At 42.8% G+C, this 16,621-nt stretch overlaps 1 protein-coding gene across 1 annotated transcript in view; it reads right to left on the minus strand.

Moving 5' to 3' along the window:
- Positions 1-2,403: 2,403 nt before the first annotated feature.
- Positions 2,404-16,621, minus strand: part of LOC136486993 (mannose/glucose-specific lectin-like) — a 49,702-nt gene continuing 35,484 nt past the window's right edge. The window contains exons 8-14 of the mRNA XM_066484096.1: positions 15,745-15,987; positions 12,102-12,161; positions 11,962-12,024; positions 11,680-11,877; positions 3,525-3,788; positions 3,243-3,440; positions 2,404-3,010 (exon numbers count right to left, since the gene is read on the minus strand). Coding sequence (XP_066340193.1) covers positions 2,765-3,010; positions 3,243-3,440; positions 3,525-3,788; positions 11,680-11,877; positions 11,962-12,024; positions 12,102-12,161; positions 15,745-15,987 — 1,272 coding nt within the window. The 3' untranslated portion in view covers positions 2,404-2,764. The remainder of the gene's footprint in view (positions 3,011-3,242; positions 3,441-3,524; positions 3,789-11,679; positions 11,878-11,961; positions 12,025-12,101; positions 12,162-15,744; positions 15,988-16,621) is intronic.

The raw sequence follows: 16,621 nt of genomic DNA on the forward strand, positions 1-16,621 counted from the left end.
CGCTACGATAGAAATTCCCCACTCGCTTCGGACGTCATGGCTTCACGGTTGCGTCCGCCAGCCCTACTCCGCCGCGCCGCCACCGCCATCCCTCGTGGAGCCTCCATCCCATGCCGCACCCTACTCCGGCGCGTTGCCGCCGCTATCCCCCGCGGCGCCTCCGTCCCCTGCCACGCCACGCGCAAGCGCAGCTGGCTGCCGCGCCACCATCCTCTGCCGCTGGTTGGCCGGACCCAACCGTTCCCCGCTCTGCTCTGCGTGGCACGGAAGAAGAAGGGCGAAAAACACATGTCGCAAACATATGTTTCAGGTGTTTCAGGGGTATGTTGGAAGTGTTTCGTATCGGGTGTTGCAAAAGTAGATCGGAATGTTGCAAAAGTAGATCGGGATGTTGCACATGTTGCAATGGCTATACACGTATGTTTCAAGTGTATGTTCCAAATGTTTCATCTATATCAGATGTATGTTGTAAATATTTTCATCTGGATGTCGCAAAAGTAGATCTGTATGCTGCATATACATGCATGTTGTAAGCATATTTTTCAAGTGGTTTAAGGTGTGTTGTACGTCTCTTGCAAGTATTTCATCTGAATGTTTGCATTGATTTCCAAATATTTCAGGTGTCTTTGCAAGTGTTTCAGACTCATGTTTCAAGTGTTTTATCTGTCTTCTTTGCATATTGCAATTGTTGCATCCGAATGTATGAAAAGTAGATCGGGGCATTGTACATAGGATGCTCATGGAAAGCGACTGGCGGCATGGGCCCATTGCTGGAGCGCTTGCCCGTGGCCCCGACGCGCTGGGGTGCTCGCTCGCTAACTAAGCTGGTACCGTCTGACGCTAGCGCCCCGGATTGGACGCTAGCGAGTCCCGAAAGGAAAAGGATTAAATTTGGTTTTCTCATCCTAGCGGCGGTGCCCTATACAAACTGGCCTAGGTCGGTATCACCTGTCCGAGTGCAAACTTTGCCAAAGTCGATTCAAAGTTCTCTAGACTTATGGGAAACTTGTGAAACATGTTTTTGGTAAGGTTTACTACTGCGACAAGACCACCCCTTTACATATACTGGAGAGTCACGACCGATTAAGTTTAACTGTACACAATTGTTCAAAAACACATCTATTGCTCACTGCAAGAAAAAGTTGCCTTCAATGATGAAAATCTTGGTGACAGTACACATTTTACCTAACTTTTACTCTTCCACCCCCTGATGTCTAGCGCTTCCCTCGACAGATTTATAAGCTTTCTAGGTGGCATTATTGATTGTACAAGACAACCCCGCTGCGTGTCTCTCTGGTGGGTCTTCCTAGCAAGGTTCTAAATCTTCGGCTATAGCTGCCGCTATTTCCGGCTATAGCTGTTTGAGGCGGATATAGCTATTTTTTCGATATACAATTTAGCTATTAGTTATCGCTATAGCTCGTTATAGCCAGCTATTTGCTGTTTCTCGAGATAGTGGCCTAGTCAACGATTTAAAACATTGCTTCCCAGAAGACATTCGTTGGTTTTTTCGACATAGAACAAGTGTCAAATCGGTCTCGTTGACCCACTAGCTGGCCTCACGATTGGGACTTTCCTCTCTTATGTGCTAGGCCGTGTCTGGTCTTAGGCGATCCAGCCCCTGCTAGCGAGGTGGCCGAAATCAGCATCAACACTTCTCCTTCCGCCTCCCGGAACAAAATTATGTGGACAATGGACCAATTGATCTAGGGCCGAGCCCATTGGCATGCGGCCCGTGCGACCGTACAGGGCCCCCAAATTTCCAGAGCCAGAAATATCAGCCCAGTAGGTTGCATGCCCCTGTATGTTCATTTATGAGGCCAGAGTGGCAGGGTCCAGGTCAAGTCGGCACGCGTGACAACGAGTCCTTGGAGTCCCGGCGCGTGCCAGCCGCGGCGGTTCTTCTTCCTACTGATATTCTCGCCCGAGCTCCAAGCCCCCGAGGTCCGGCGACGATTCGTATTCTCTCGTTCGTGAGTCTCCACCGAGCCACCGGCGTCTGGACTGGAGGCTGGTCTCTCGTCGCACGCTGCTTCCATTCATCTAGCGAGCAAAGCAACTACCAACAGCAACGATTCTCGGATTCTGCATAATCCGTTCGTGACTCGTCCAGTACTAAGGACTGAAGCCTGAGGGAGACGCGGAGGTCTGCAGGTGCATTCGTTTTTTTTTCCCAGTTCAAATTGTATACTAACTTCATAGTTCATATGGACGTGTAGAACTGTTGTTTGTATAATCTTAACTTTGTTGTTTTCATCTTTTGAAGCCATGTCTTCCGCAAATCGATTTAGAAAATATGAATCCGATTCCCAAAAGCGTAAGAAGAAACAAATAAAGAGTTCAAAGAAAACTAAGAGAATAATGTTATTCAAGTAAAGATTACGCAAACGAGGAGTTCGAAAGTACTATTCTTGATATATCGTATTTGCTCTGCAATACATACATTATTTTGCATATATTTTTCTAGGTTATAGCCTAATTTGATACTTTGGTTTAGGCCTCACTTAGAGATTTATACAAGGCCTCCAAATTTGACGGCACAGCCCTGACCAAAACGTAGACCCTATACAAATTCCAAATCATCAACGTCGCAGAAACTGAACTATGCAGCCAGTGGTGGCAATATTCAGGCAAACGGATACATGATGACGCAAAGGTCTTGATGTACAGCAACCAGTTGCCAACATTTTTATTCTGCTCTCTCTTTCGTAGCCAAGATATCAATGGTCATGGAGAAACAACACTGAACAATACAAGGCTGTGGTTACATAGTGCGAATATAGGCGCCAATTCCTTCCATATAGTCTTTTCCGTGCGCAAAGAAGCCAACAATCCTGCTATTGCTCTGCACCGGGATGTGGAAAGCAGCTCCAACCTCTGTCCCAAAAGGCCCATATGTTGTACCTGTGTTCGTGACAAGTGTAAGAGAATATACAGCATTTGGCAAATGACACCATGGATGAATTGTTCCGGAAACTTCCACTACAAACTCTTCAGGTCCAAGACGAATCTGCAAAAAGGAAAAGAAAAAAAAACAGTACTGGTTAAGCTGCTGGTTATTTGTTTCAACTGGAACAACTGGCTAGCTGACATTGCACGATAAGAAGCTGCTTTTTATTTTAGAAAATGGAATGCTGCTGATTATTTATTTTTACAAGGAGATGTCACGGACCACATCCACATGGATATATATCTCATATCGCTTGAGAGCAGAGCTAGATTTCACTAAGATTAACTCTTACCCTACGACCAGCACCTCCACTGCCGCCCCAAGGACCTGCAATGTGCTGATTCCCGTCATCGTCACTATATGAAAACTCAAGTGAATCTATGATATCTCCACTGAAAATTGTCACTCTTTCCAGGTGATGTGGTTTTACTATGATGTCATGAAGAACCCCTCCATCTGCACCCCAAGGCCCAATCCTGGTGACCCCACCCTGGAAGTAAACCGATTAAATAAAGATTAGAACGAAATTAAAAGACAAATTATAAAACAAAACTAATATGGAGTATATTAGTACCTCATCTTCTCCAACAATTTCCAACTCTTGGTTCGTGTAGACACCAATTGCATTGAGATATAATCCAGAACGTCCAAAGAAACCAACAATGCAGCCATTGCTCAGCATTGGAATGTGGAAATGTGTTCCTCGCCCGGTTCCAAATGGACCATAGCTACGAGCGTTGGTGACAAATGTAAGCGACGTTATAACGTTTTGTAAACCATTGAAATCACCAGTAGATCCAGATATTCCTTTAATGTACTCCGAAGGACCTAGCTTAATCTGCAAGAAAAAGAAAAACGATATAGTAACTTTTTTTTTTGAATCTCACACTGGCTCTAGGGCCTTGGATTAATCAACGAGAACTTAGCATAATTGCAAGTTATAATAGTTTTTGTCACACCGCCTAAGATTCAACACTAGTAGTCTAGTACAACATAGCAGGTACGTAAAATTGCATTGGTATCTCAGGTAACAAATTTTAGTACCATAAACAATAAATTTAGGAAGTTTCCAAAAACCCTGATTTTTACTTATTAGGTGTACTTTCTCTCTATAATTATATATTTGTCCAATCTTTACAGGTTACCACTAGGCTACTCTTCTTTCATAGCACAGCAGCCAATGACGCCAGACAGAATAATGATTTATCTCTTATTACACATAATAATATACCCATGGTCCTCTTTTATGAACAACAATTTAAATTAATTGATGTATGAAAGGTGGTGTTCCCTATGCAGGATTTTGTGAGGCCTTTAAGAGCATCTTCATTAGCCTTTCTAAATCTCACTCTCTAAATCATCATTTGGAGAGTCATTTGCATAAAAATCGTTTTTATATCTTTTCATTCTCCAACAGTTCTTCAATATCTCATGCGCACTCTAGAGAGCCATTTTCGTCTTCTATTTTTGACTAGCAAAAAATCTGGAATTGAAGATGCCTATACTTAGATAACCATTTAGAGAACATGTTGGAGTGTAGTTTTTCACCAAAATCTCTATTCCTAGCATTTAGGAAGGATATGGAGAGTCACTTGGGGATGCTCTAATTTTGTTTGGGGACGTAAGTGAAACTCTTATATCATAATTAAATGTATTGGAAGAATTGTTTATTACATTTTGTAGGAAAGGTTTGCTAACTTATTTTTCACTAAAAAGATGCACAAAGCTTTCATCTGTATCTAGAAAACCTAATGTTTGTTCTTAGGATTTTGGATATACATTTCGATATTATTTCTGTTTATTATATGATATTGCACTATCATTCCCGTCTTAATTATTAATAAAGATAAAATATGAGTGCTTTTAAGTTACTTTGGATCTATATAAAAAAGGTTGGACCATGCAAATGCTCAATGTACATACAGTCTGCTCGGATGGAGGGGATGATGCTTGTGATTAGCACTATTTCTTATGTTGGCTTGTATTAAATTATACAAGAATCTTTGCTCGATGCTGACTAAAGGTTGAAAACGAGTTTGAATTTCCTGACAAAAGTGCATTCCCAGTTAAATTGGGTGGGTTAATGGGCCTAATTTTGCGTCGGTGGGCCAAGAAATTCCTATCGGTTCCCACCAGGCCTTTCGCCTGACGCCTGATTTTTTTTGAATTTTTTTTATAACCACACTCAGAAGAGTGTCTCATATCTGATATATATCGAGGAAAACAAAGACCAATACAGAAGATGCACAATAAGACACAAAACAACCTCTAAAAAATAAGAGTACATAAAAAATCAAATCGGTCATCTTCTTTCTTCGATTATCCGCTGCTTGCCGGAGCTTGAAAATCGCACTGAATAGACGGTAAAGAAAAAGAACACATACAAACATTCTCGTCAAACATGGCTTTGAAGACCGCAATAGCCACTCACTGCTGACAACGAGATCTAGTACCTACTGAAAGAATATCGGCTGGAGGAACCCTCCAATGAACACAGACTTGCAATCCTTCGCCATCATAACAGAGTGTTGAAAATATTGGGCCTTGCTGTTGGATATACCGAAAGAAGAGGTTGAAATCATCACATCTAAAGACAGCCAACTGCTTCCCAAGATAAACACACACCAACTACCAAGATGCAAAGAGAACAAACAGATCTGACAAACCCATGCTCTCACTAGCCCTTCGCCGATGCTATATCGAACGTCGACGAGGTAGGGAGAAGCCGAAGGGACCTTATTCCAATGTGCCATCATTGCCACCACCTTGTTGATGACACCAGAAACCAAACCCTCAAAGAAACAGAGAATAAACCCAGATCTATGAAGGGGTCGGGTCCCCACTGCTCTAACCACCATCGAGATCGCCGCATGTGAGAGAGGAGGGGGACCGATGCGGTGGTGGGGGAGGAGGCCGGCGAGAGGACGCTCCGAGGAGCAGTTTTCGCGTGGGTGCAAGCGTCGGTTTCTTTTTGGCCGTTGCCGATTACCCGACGCTTGGATTGGGGTGCCTGTTTAATGCCGGCAGGAGACCGAGGAGTTGGACACTGAAAGGTTTTGCTTTGGCCTGTCGCCCGCACCGATTGCCTTTAATTAGCGATTCATCTCCCTCCGGTTTCTCCTTTGTGGAGGCGGTGAAGAAGGGAACAAGCTTGAGTAAGGGAGGGGAGTTGGCGGGAGGACAGTTCTACTGCAATGTCCCTGCAGGTGGGTGTGGTGGCCGTGACCACGCGCCCTATCAGGTTCTCAGGGGAGGAAGGAGGCTTTGGTGGTCAAGATGATAACCAAGAATTCAAGAGGTTTTATGGTTCCGAAGGAAGATGTTTTGGCTCTGGTTTTGGAACTTTGGTGGCGGAAGAAGAGGCAGGGATGGTCATGGTGGCCACTGTGATGGATGACATGGGACTCCCCTGCCATCTGGTCGTGGAGGCCGCCGTGGTGCGGCGTCTTTAAAGCCGGGGGAGCAGCTTTCTAGTTCCAGAAGTGGGCCGGCCAGAGCTACCTCTACAGGGTCTTTGGCCAAGGCCTCTATCGAGCCAGAACAACTGATGGTTGGGGATGTAGCGATGGAAGATGCTGGTGGAGAAGGGTAGAAGGAAGGAGGTGCTGCACGGACCAGCTACAGGTGTTTGAGGTGCAGGAAGAAGGGCCATCAGGCGGGCGGCTACACTGTGGAGGTCTACTATGTCATTTGTGATTCTCATGATCATGTAAACCACAGGAGCCCAGTGCTCAAGTTGCCAAGGCCAGTTGCTCATGCAGTGGGATATGTGGTTCACAGCTTGGGGTTTTGTCACATCCCTCATCTGCTGTTGTCGCATGCCAAGAAGAATTTGAAGGATCAGGTGATCTCACAGCTGAAAATAATTGTCCCGGTTAAATGGAACTGAAGTTTGAAGGAGCATGGAGAGGGAAAGTTCATCGTGCAGTTCCCCTTTGAGTCGGAACTGCAGCGGTCAATGGTGTATGCCTGTACCGTGAAACTAATGTGAAGGAGGAAGGTGCAGCTCATGGCATCAGATTGCATTTGAAGAATGGCATGAAAAATGGAAGGCTATTTGTTCCCAAAGGTGCGGGTTCAAGTGATCTATAATTACATGGACACAGAATATCTAATGTGGATTAGGACTAACCGAAATCTTCAGGAAAGTCCGCCATCGGTAGAGGTTGTTGAGCGAATGGTGGAGTCGCCTTCCTCTTCTCTGGACGCCGAGACGTCAGTGAGGAAGGAGGTGAGGAAGATGACGCCGATGCCCTCTGGTTCTCGATGGAGAGAGGAACGGCAGTGGCCTTCCCGTCACTTCAGCGCTCTCTTGATTATCGGATCTTAGGAGAGGATGCGGTATGGCTAAAACTCTCGGAACGTTAGTTCCCCCGGAGTGGGAGCCGCCTCTTATTAGTGCTGCGTGACGAGGGGCCACAACCTCGTAACGTTAGGGTGCCCCGAATTACGGCACGTACGGGGAAGTCATGTACTCCCCTTGACTTGGCCATAGGAGCGGTTAGGGCGTTGGCCCATACAGCCCATGGGCTTGAGATCAATTATTCCAACACAAGCGTCTGGCATCAAAGAACCTCTGAGAGATTTGCCAACTCTCTGTGTTGTGGGTTTGATGCTGGGTTCAACTCAGACAGTGGACATGGAGGCTATTAGGAAGAACGACTTTGGGCGGATCATTATTGTGGCAGTTCTGAACCCAAAATTGATTCCAACTCATTTATATGTTGTCATTGGTGACCACTACTTTGAGTTGGATTTTGAAGTCGAAAAAAGAAGCTTTGATTAGGGAAAGAAGTGGATGTGGATTAAGAGGGCGATGTGAAGCAGAAGATGGGGGCGGTAAGGGTGATGATTTTGGGGTGGATGATTTGTTGGGGGAAGATTTGGAAGTGACGGATGGTCCGAAGAGAAAAAAGAGTAGGGGCTGCTGGCTCGACTAAAGAGGTTGAAACCTCCGTGGCAAAATCTTTTCAGTTAAATGAAACTGAATACCTGGAGTTTCTAAAGCTAAAGGCAAAGGAAGTACTTGATGTTTTAGCAAACCTGTTACTAGAGGAGGCTGCTAATAAGGTGCTGGAAGAAGATGTGGGTAACCAGGGCATTTTGAGGAGGTTAGGAACTTGGTAGACAAAGAGTTTTTTTTTTTGGGTACGACTGATGCTGCAATGCTTGATATAATAGAGCTGGGGTGTCTGAAGGAATGGGAGATGGTGCGGTGGTGTGTACTGTGGCCATTCCTGGCGCTGAATGTATCACGCGTGACTTGTGACGGGGCTGTTGGGGGTGGGCAGTGGGTGGTGATTGGTGGTGAAGCGTCGGCTGAAGCTGCTGCCATCGGAGCTGCTTATATTTCTGAAGTGGTGCGGTCGCCTGCTACTCTGCTTGGTCCTGCCCAAAGTTGGCCGGAGTCTCGGACGAACATACATTGTTGAGGGCGGATCGACGCGCAGTGGCTAGAAATTTGGAAGAAAGCGGAGGTAACCTTCGGGCACACTCTTTTATTTCTAGTTCTGTCTTCTGCAGTTGATTGTTTTAAGATGTTGGGTTTTGTTAAGGGCACACTACGGGAAACCAGCGATTTGCCGAGTGCCGGAGTCTTTGCCGAGTGTATTTTATCGGGCACTCAGCAAAGACCGTGTTTGCCGAGTGCCAAATAAAATACACTCGGCAAACAAAAACACACGGCAAAATACGTCTTTGCCGAGTGTTTTTTTTCTGGCACTCGGCAAAGATGTATTTTGCCGAGTGCTATTTTTTGGCACACGGCAAAATACGTCTTTGCCGAGTGTTTTTTTCTGGCACTCGGCAAAGATGTATTTTGCTGAGTGCCTTTGTTTTGGCACTCGGCCAACAGGCTTTTTGCCGTGTGCATTTTTTTTTGGCCCTCGGCAAATCAGTTTTTCGAAGCAATTTTTGAGGCCCTAAATGAATTCAAATGAAAAACTTTTCAACTACAAAGTTGTATAACTTCTCAAGATCTACAAAGTTTATTTTGGTCATTTCTTTATTTAACAAAGCGACAATAACGTTGTTCATAAAATCTACATCTCTCATATTAGTTTCATGAAAATAGAAGATAGATATATAAGATTTGTGAACAATATTACTACCACTATGTCGGATGAACAAATGACCAAAATAAACTTTGTAGATCTTGATAAGTTATGAAATTTTGTAGTTGGCAACATTTTGATTTGAAATCATCTTGTCATGCAAAAACGACGTTTGAATTTGAAAATTTTAAAATTTGAATTTTTCAAACGACCTCGGATGGAAAAACTTACTAAATGAAAATTGTATATCTCCAAAAGTTATGAAACTATGTAGTTGACAACTTTTTGATTTGAAATCATCTTATCATGCAAAACTACGTTTGAATCTCTCAAATTTAAAATTCAAATTTTTCAAACGACCTCGGATGGAAAAACTTACTAAATGAAAATTGTAGATCTCAAAAAGTTATGAAACTTTGTAGTTGATCACTTTTTGATTTGAATTCATTTAGGGCCTCAAACAAACAATTTACTTTAAGTTTGCCAAGTGCCTTTTTTCTGGCACTCGGCAAAGTCATATTTTGCCGAGTGCCTATGTTTTGGCACTCGGCAAAGAGGCATTTTGCCGTGTGCATTTTTTTTTGGCCCTCGGCAAATCAGTTTTTCGAATCAATTTTTGATGCCCTAAATGAATTCAAATGAAAAACTTTTCAACTACAAAGTTGTATAACTTCTTAAGATCTACAAAGTTTATTTTGGTCATTTCTTCATTTGACAAAGCGACAATAACGTTGTTCATAAAATATATATGTCTCATTAGTTTCATGAAAGTAGAAGAGAAATATATATGATTTGTGAACAATGTTACTACCACTATGTCGGATGAACAAATGACCAAAATAAACTTTGTAGATCTTGAGAAGTTATGAAATTTTGTAGTTGGTAACATTTTGATTTGAAATCATTTTGTCATGCAAAAACGACGTTTGAATTTGAAAATTTTAAAATTTGAATTTTTTAAAAGACCTCGGATGGAAAAACTTCCTAAATAAAAATTGTAGATCTCCAAAAGTTATGAAACATTGTAGTTGGCAACTTTTTGATTTGAAAACATCTTGTCATGCAAAACTGCGTTTGAATTTCCAAATTTTAAAATTCAAATTTTGTAAATGACCTCGAATGGAAAAACTTCCTAAACTAAAAGTGTAGATCTCAAAAAGTTATGAAACTTTGTAGTTCACAACTTTTTTATTTGAATTCGTTTAAGGCCTCAAACAAACAATTTACACTCGGTTTAGTATAATATATTAGGAACTAAAACGGAATCCAGACACAAGTGACAGTGTGGTGTAGTGGTAGAGGAGGTTTGTGCGTAGCGGGAGGTCTCGGGTTCGAATCCCGTCGGCCGCGAAAAAAGCCGGAGATGGATGGGCGCTGACCGGTGGGGGCCTTCACCAATTAAAACAAAATTTTCATTTTTTTTGGGTAAAAATTCATATTTTTTCGGGTTTTTTTCGGTTCCAACTTTGCCGAGTGTCGGGCACTCGGCAAAGACTTTGCCGAGTGTCAATTTTTGGCACTCGGCAAAGAAATTTTTGCCGATAAAATATTTGCCGAGAGACCTTTGCCGAGTGCGGCACTCGGCAAAGCCTTTGCCGAGTGCTTGGCTGGCTTTGCCGAGTGCCCCCAGCACTCGGCAAAGAGGGCGTCTGCAGTTGTGGCAGTAGTAGTCACTCGTTAGTTTCGGTGGTAGAAAGTTTATTAAAGGAAGTTAAGGGCAGTAGTAGTCACTCGTTAGTTTCGGTGGTAGAAAGTTTATTAAAGGAAGAGACGACCAGACACTTGGGGCTACTTGTATTTTTATGTCAGGAGGGGTTGGGGTCTGAGTGTGAGTATGAGGATTTAGAAACTTTTGAAACAAAAGCAGTAAACTCTCTATAGAGATCTGATGAAGTTTTGAGGGGGACAATTGTCACCTAAGTGTGATTCTAAAATTGCCCAAAGGTGGTCAGATGCTAAGTCGTCCATGAAAAAAGCCTCCAGGAAGTGGAAGATCAAATTAAACTAACTAGTCCCAAAATGAGGGAAATTTTTTGGAATAGCATAGGTCTTCGTGACTTGACTAAAACCAGATTCTATATAATACTTCCAGAGAGGATTCAGCTAGCGTTCGCAGAGGGGCTCTTAGGGGCCGGCGGGGGCAAGCTGAGGAGCTGGTACGATGGTGTGGGGTGTTGGCCGGCACGGATTGAGAAGCCGAGAAGTCACGGAGGGAGAAGATGACGAGCCACACCGCCGCACGGTTGGAGAATATACAGAAAAAAATAAAAAGCACAGTTGGAGCAGTATATTACGCTAAAACAAGAGAGCTAGAACATGACAAAATGGGGCTCGCAGATGACTAGTGTGGACCATAGATAACTGCAGCTAACGGTGTAACAAATAAAAATCATATCAAGACTGTCCATCCCTCCCAACTAAACAAAAAAGGAGTCATCCTATTTCTCTAACCAAATAGGAACTGGGACTATCCCATCACTCAGACTGAGACAGGTCCATCCTATCACATGTTGTCTGCCACCAAACGCTACCTAAAAATACACTTCTGTAGCGGTTGTAGTTCCTCAGTTTTAAACAACGATCACCTCCATAGATGCATATTCAAATTTGTGTTGCACGCATATAAACATTATAATTCATATTTGATCAAGAAAGAGCTGTTCTTTTCACACTCACCGAGTTGCGGCTACCCCCATGGCCGCCCCAAGCACTTGTAGTGTGGTAGTCGCCATCGCAGTCAGTGTATGAAAACTTGATGGAATCAATAATGATACCACTTTTAATTGTTACGCTGTGCAAACGGCAGGGTGACTTTTCGATGTCGCGTGGACTCCCTCCACTTCCACCCCATGGCCCAAATTTTGCGAACTCAAACTGGGGCAAAGCAATTATAAGAGTAAAAATAAAATTTTCTTGAGAGTTGACAGCTAGATGTCGCTGCGATTAATTAACGCTCACCTTATCAGTGTTGCCTCCACATCCTACCGATGGGCCTGCAGTGTGCTGCAGCTCGTTGCGGTCCTGTATATATATAAACTCAAGTGAATATGATAGTTCAACAGAAAATTGTCATTTTTAACATGTGAATGTGGCTTTACTATGATGCCATGAAAAACTCTGCCATTTCCACCCCAAGGCCCAATTCCAGCTACCCTTGCCTGAAAAGTAAACAACGAAATAATCATTACAATGACAAACCAAAAATTCTAAAATCTTACTCTTACTGATTGGATTCCTCCACGTTAATTCTTATGTCACACGTTAGAAAAAAAGATAAATCTTTGATTTTTTCACAAATGTGAGAAAGATCTAGCCATCAATTTGGTAGACTCCAATCAATAATTAATAAAAGTCTTCATATCTAATATGTTATCTAAAAAAAAGTATCCACCTCTACAATTATGAAAAACGGCATAAATCAACCACATAAACCTGTGTATAAATTACCTACCTCTACCATTATGAATGACAATTATTCAAAGTAGCCACTAAATTAGCCACCTACCTTTAATTAAATTTGCACCTAAATTCGCTACTTTTGCCATTATTAAAAATTGAAGTAAATTTTTTTCTCAAGTCTACATCTGAGTTACAAACATATGCTATTATGAAAATAGTGTAAATAACCACAAGACTACATCACGCACATTGCTCATAATAGGGATGCAGGACTACATCGATTCAAGGTCCAAGAACCACAAGACATTGAATGAAGATCTTGCACCAATAATGTTCTCCATCTGTGGGGCTTTGTTCCTAGGAAGACTTGTAGCCATCAACATCGACAAGTTCCAGACAAATTTGCGGAAGTTCCGCGTGTCCTAGCAGGGAAATGCTATGACTGAATTATTGATATAGAGTCCAAACTTAGATCTAGTTAAATGCAAAACCTTCTAGTAGTATGAGCTTCCACAGATTCCAGAAAGGATAGGAATGGAATTTCTAGCTTTGGCTTGGCTTAAGGCTTTGTTCCTTAGTTGGATAGGTTATAAGCACTTGGTTCCTCTTAATCTTACCATTTGTGTCCATTTGATAGAACGGCTTTTCCTATAATCAAATTCAATAGAAATTAATGTAATTAAGCCTTCATTGGTCAACAAACCACAACAATTTGAATTCTGGGGCAGGTGGGGAGGGGGGTTCCTTGTGTCGTCATGCACCCACGTTCACTTATAATTTGTTCACATCTCACAAATTTTATTATTAGACCCTTAATTGTATCATCATTATTGCGCCAAAACCCATTTAGAGGCCTAGATGCCTTTTCATATTTATAGGTGGTCGCCTTAATAGACTAGGAAATGTCTCCAAGTCCAAATCAACACATTTCCTAGTAAGTTTCCTCGTATTGGGTCCATTCTAAGCTTAGATGACATCGTCTTTGCCGACCCATGAATAATGCCAAAGTAGGCTTATTAGCCGATTTGGAAATGGGCTAAGCTAGTTTCCTATTTTCAAACATGGAATAGCGAGGAGATCGACTTAGTTGATCCCTAGGATGGCTAAGCCGACTTGACAAGTTTAGGTACATCACCACAAATTCTCTGACTTAATTATTCCTTAGAATGATGGGGTCCTCCTTAGGGTAACACACTTCTTCCAAACAAACTACAATCTAGTGTTTGATCTCTAATCGTCAGGAACCCACCGAAGGTGCAAGGTGCAAACATGGATTGGAGGTTCAAAAGCAGCAAAGTAGGAGAGGCACAATATATAGTAGCTGCAACAAATAGGATCAGCGTTCTTATCATGCAAACCAAAGGGTACTTCGTCCAATGTTGAGTAGTGACGAGAGTCTAACACAGGGGTATGTTAAGTCCCCGGGTGACTACGAATCAGCCGGAGGCTCGGGATCTACACTCATCAGGTGTGCTCACGCACACACACCGACAAGAAAGGGATGGCTCGACAGCCCGTAGATGGCCTTCCTCCGAGGAGGACCTCGATATCAGTGAGGCGAGCCTGAGAAGGCGGTCATCGCCATCACTTGGAGCTCAAGGGCTTAGCTAGGATGTGGGGATTCTCAGCCTAATGGGAGCCCCGACCGAGCCATAGCCCTTGCCACCATCCCAACCTTCGCTCAGGGCCAACATCCATCCTAGGCCATGACTAGAAGCCAACGTCGAAATCTGTCAGACGCCCAGGGTCTGACAGGCGCTAAAGCATCACCTCGCCACGAGGCACTGTCGGTCACTCCATCGGCAGGGTCACGCCCGGGGTAACACATAGGACAAAGGACTTCCCCAAGCCCGCGGGACTGAGGGCTTCGGGCCTCCTCGTCAGCCCCTCTAGGCAGGGGAAGGATCTTTGGGAATCAAGGAAGCCTGGGAGACGGTTCACCCAGTGAAGGCTCTGTTGCGATAGACAACACCTAGTGGACAAGCATCAAATCGTAGCAAGGACATCACGGAATCGTTGCGACATTGTTGGCCCCCTCCTACATGACAAAGAAGGACCCGGTGGTGCCAAGCTCAGGAGGTTGGAGCACGAGGTGAGAAACCGCAGAGAAACCACCCAATTTTGTACTCCTATGCCCTCCCAGTATATAAGGGGAGGCGTGAGCTTTAGAGGGGACGATCATCCCGAGACCCTTTGATCGGATGATCTCACCAAGAACCATAGCATAGCACCGCGCTATCCCCTGCCACTCTCTCTCGATTCTTCCATTGTAAGAACTCTCGATTGAGCATTCCTAATACGAAGAACGCGATACTGCTGGATGTAGGGCCCAAAAGCCCGAACAAGGATAAATCATCTGTGTCCTTGAGTGTTTTGACTTTTGAGTGCTCGAGCCACTGGAGATCCACACACCGACCTCCGATAAACAACACAATGCTTGTCGTGGTTCCGAACCCACGATAGGTGGTGTTGTCCTTGCGACGAAGATGCATACACGATGTCTGTTAGAAGCAAAGCACGGACCCCTCTTGTTTGAGACATGGCCACTGCATTTGGTCAACTCCGAACAACAAGCTCACAATGGTAAGGCTAGATGGAAGAGAAGTGAATTCCTTTTGAGTCAATTAAGCTCAACTCCAAGCAAGTTTACAGTGGTAGGTGAAGGGAAGTGAATTCCTTTTGAGTCAATTAACGATAATTGTTAGGCCTCAATTTTAACGTCATATTGATGTTAGCACTGTTGGCCCTTCCTAGATCTCACCTCAAGATCCACAACCCTGTTGAGCAACATGGTGCATGATGACATGACTATTTATCCCATCATAATAATCAAGAGTGCAGTCTAGGGGACCTAAAATCTTTATTTTTAATAAAATATAAAAAGAGGGATTTAAAATTGTAATAGTTGCAGAGTGCCGGCATAAAAGGCATACTAAAGACCTGTTGCAAATAACAAGATCAAAATTTAAAATTTAATGCATATAATAAAGACAACACAAGACATGAGGGTGTGTACAAGAGTCACCATAAGTTATGCTAAGGTTTGAACGAAATGTATATTCAACACATATATGTTGTATAGCAGACATCCAGAGAGACAAAAACACTTTGGATATGGGTATTTAAAAATAAATATAGGGTAACTGACAAGTTCGTTACAAATTGATAGAGACTATAAAATATTATTGCGTCAGAAAAAAAACAGAGAGTGCAAATTAAGATGCACATTTTTATTAGTTGTATGTACTAAACCCAAACTTCTAACTTATGTTTCAAGATTCTAACCTGTATAGGAGCAAGATTGATGAACTATAGTAAGTATGGAGTACATTAAAGTAGTACCTCTTGGTTCGTGTAGACACCAAGTGCATGGAGATATTTGTTAGAACGACCAAAGAAACCAACAATCCAGCAGCCATCGCTCTGCACTTGAATGTGGAATGGTTTTCCATGCCCTAATCCAAATGGTCCATAGCTACGAGCGTTGGTGACAAAAGTAAGCGACGTTATAACTTTTTCTAGACCACAGTACGGACCGACCGATCCAGATATTCCTGTCAGGAATTCCAATGGACCTAACTGAAACTGCAAGTGAAAGTGAAACAATATTTCACATTGAAATTCAAAAGATTTGTGAGTAGTCAGGTAGAAAAACAATTACTCGTACCACCTAGTAATTATAAAGGTATCGTGATTAACAGTAGCGCAACCTAGGAGGCACATACATAGAATTGGTGTTTCTAGTATCAAATTAAGTACCTCATCGAGTTATGATTTGAATTTGTGTTTCCAAGAGCCCTAGTTTACTTCTGCTTCTCTCTAAAATAATGTACTACGGGTTAAAATGTTGCTAGGCTACTCCTACCCACGGTTTCATGCATAGCACACATTCTAAAGATGCCATGTCATATAAAAGAAAATGATACTATGACAATTTTTTTTGAGGGGACGATACTACGACAATTACAATGCATAAAAAATGTTACTGATAAAGGGCCCCAAAACCCGTGTACTAAAAAAAATGGTTGTGGCAGAAGATGTACCTCTGTGAAGATACTGCTCATATATACTCCTTCCGTCGCAAAATATGGGATTTTAGAATAGTACTAATAGCGATAGAAAGTTTTATATACTAATATTTATCATACTAAATAAGAATCATTAGATTCAACATGAAATATATTTTTGTATTACATCTATTTCTAGTCATATATATTGA

This window comes from Miscanthus floridulus, chromosome 10 (assembly GCF_019320115.1).
Source record: "Miscanthus floridulus cultivar M001 chromosome 10, ASM1932011v1, whole genome shotgun sequence".
Taxonomy (NCBI): Eukaryota; Viridiplantae; Streptophyta; class Magnoliopsida; order Poales; family Poaceae; genus Miscanthus; species Miscanthus floridulus.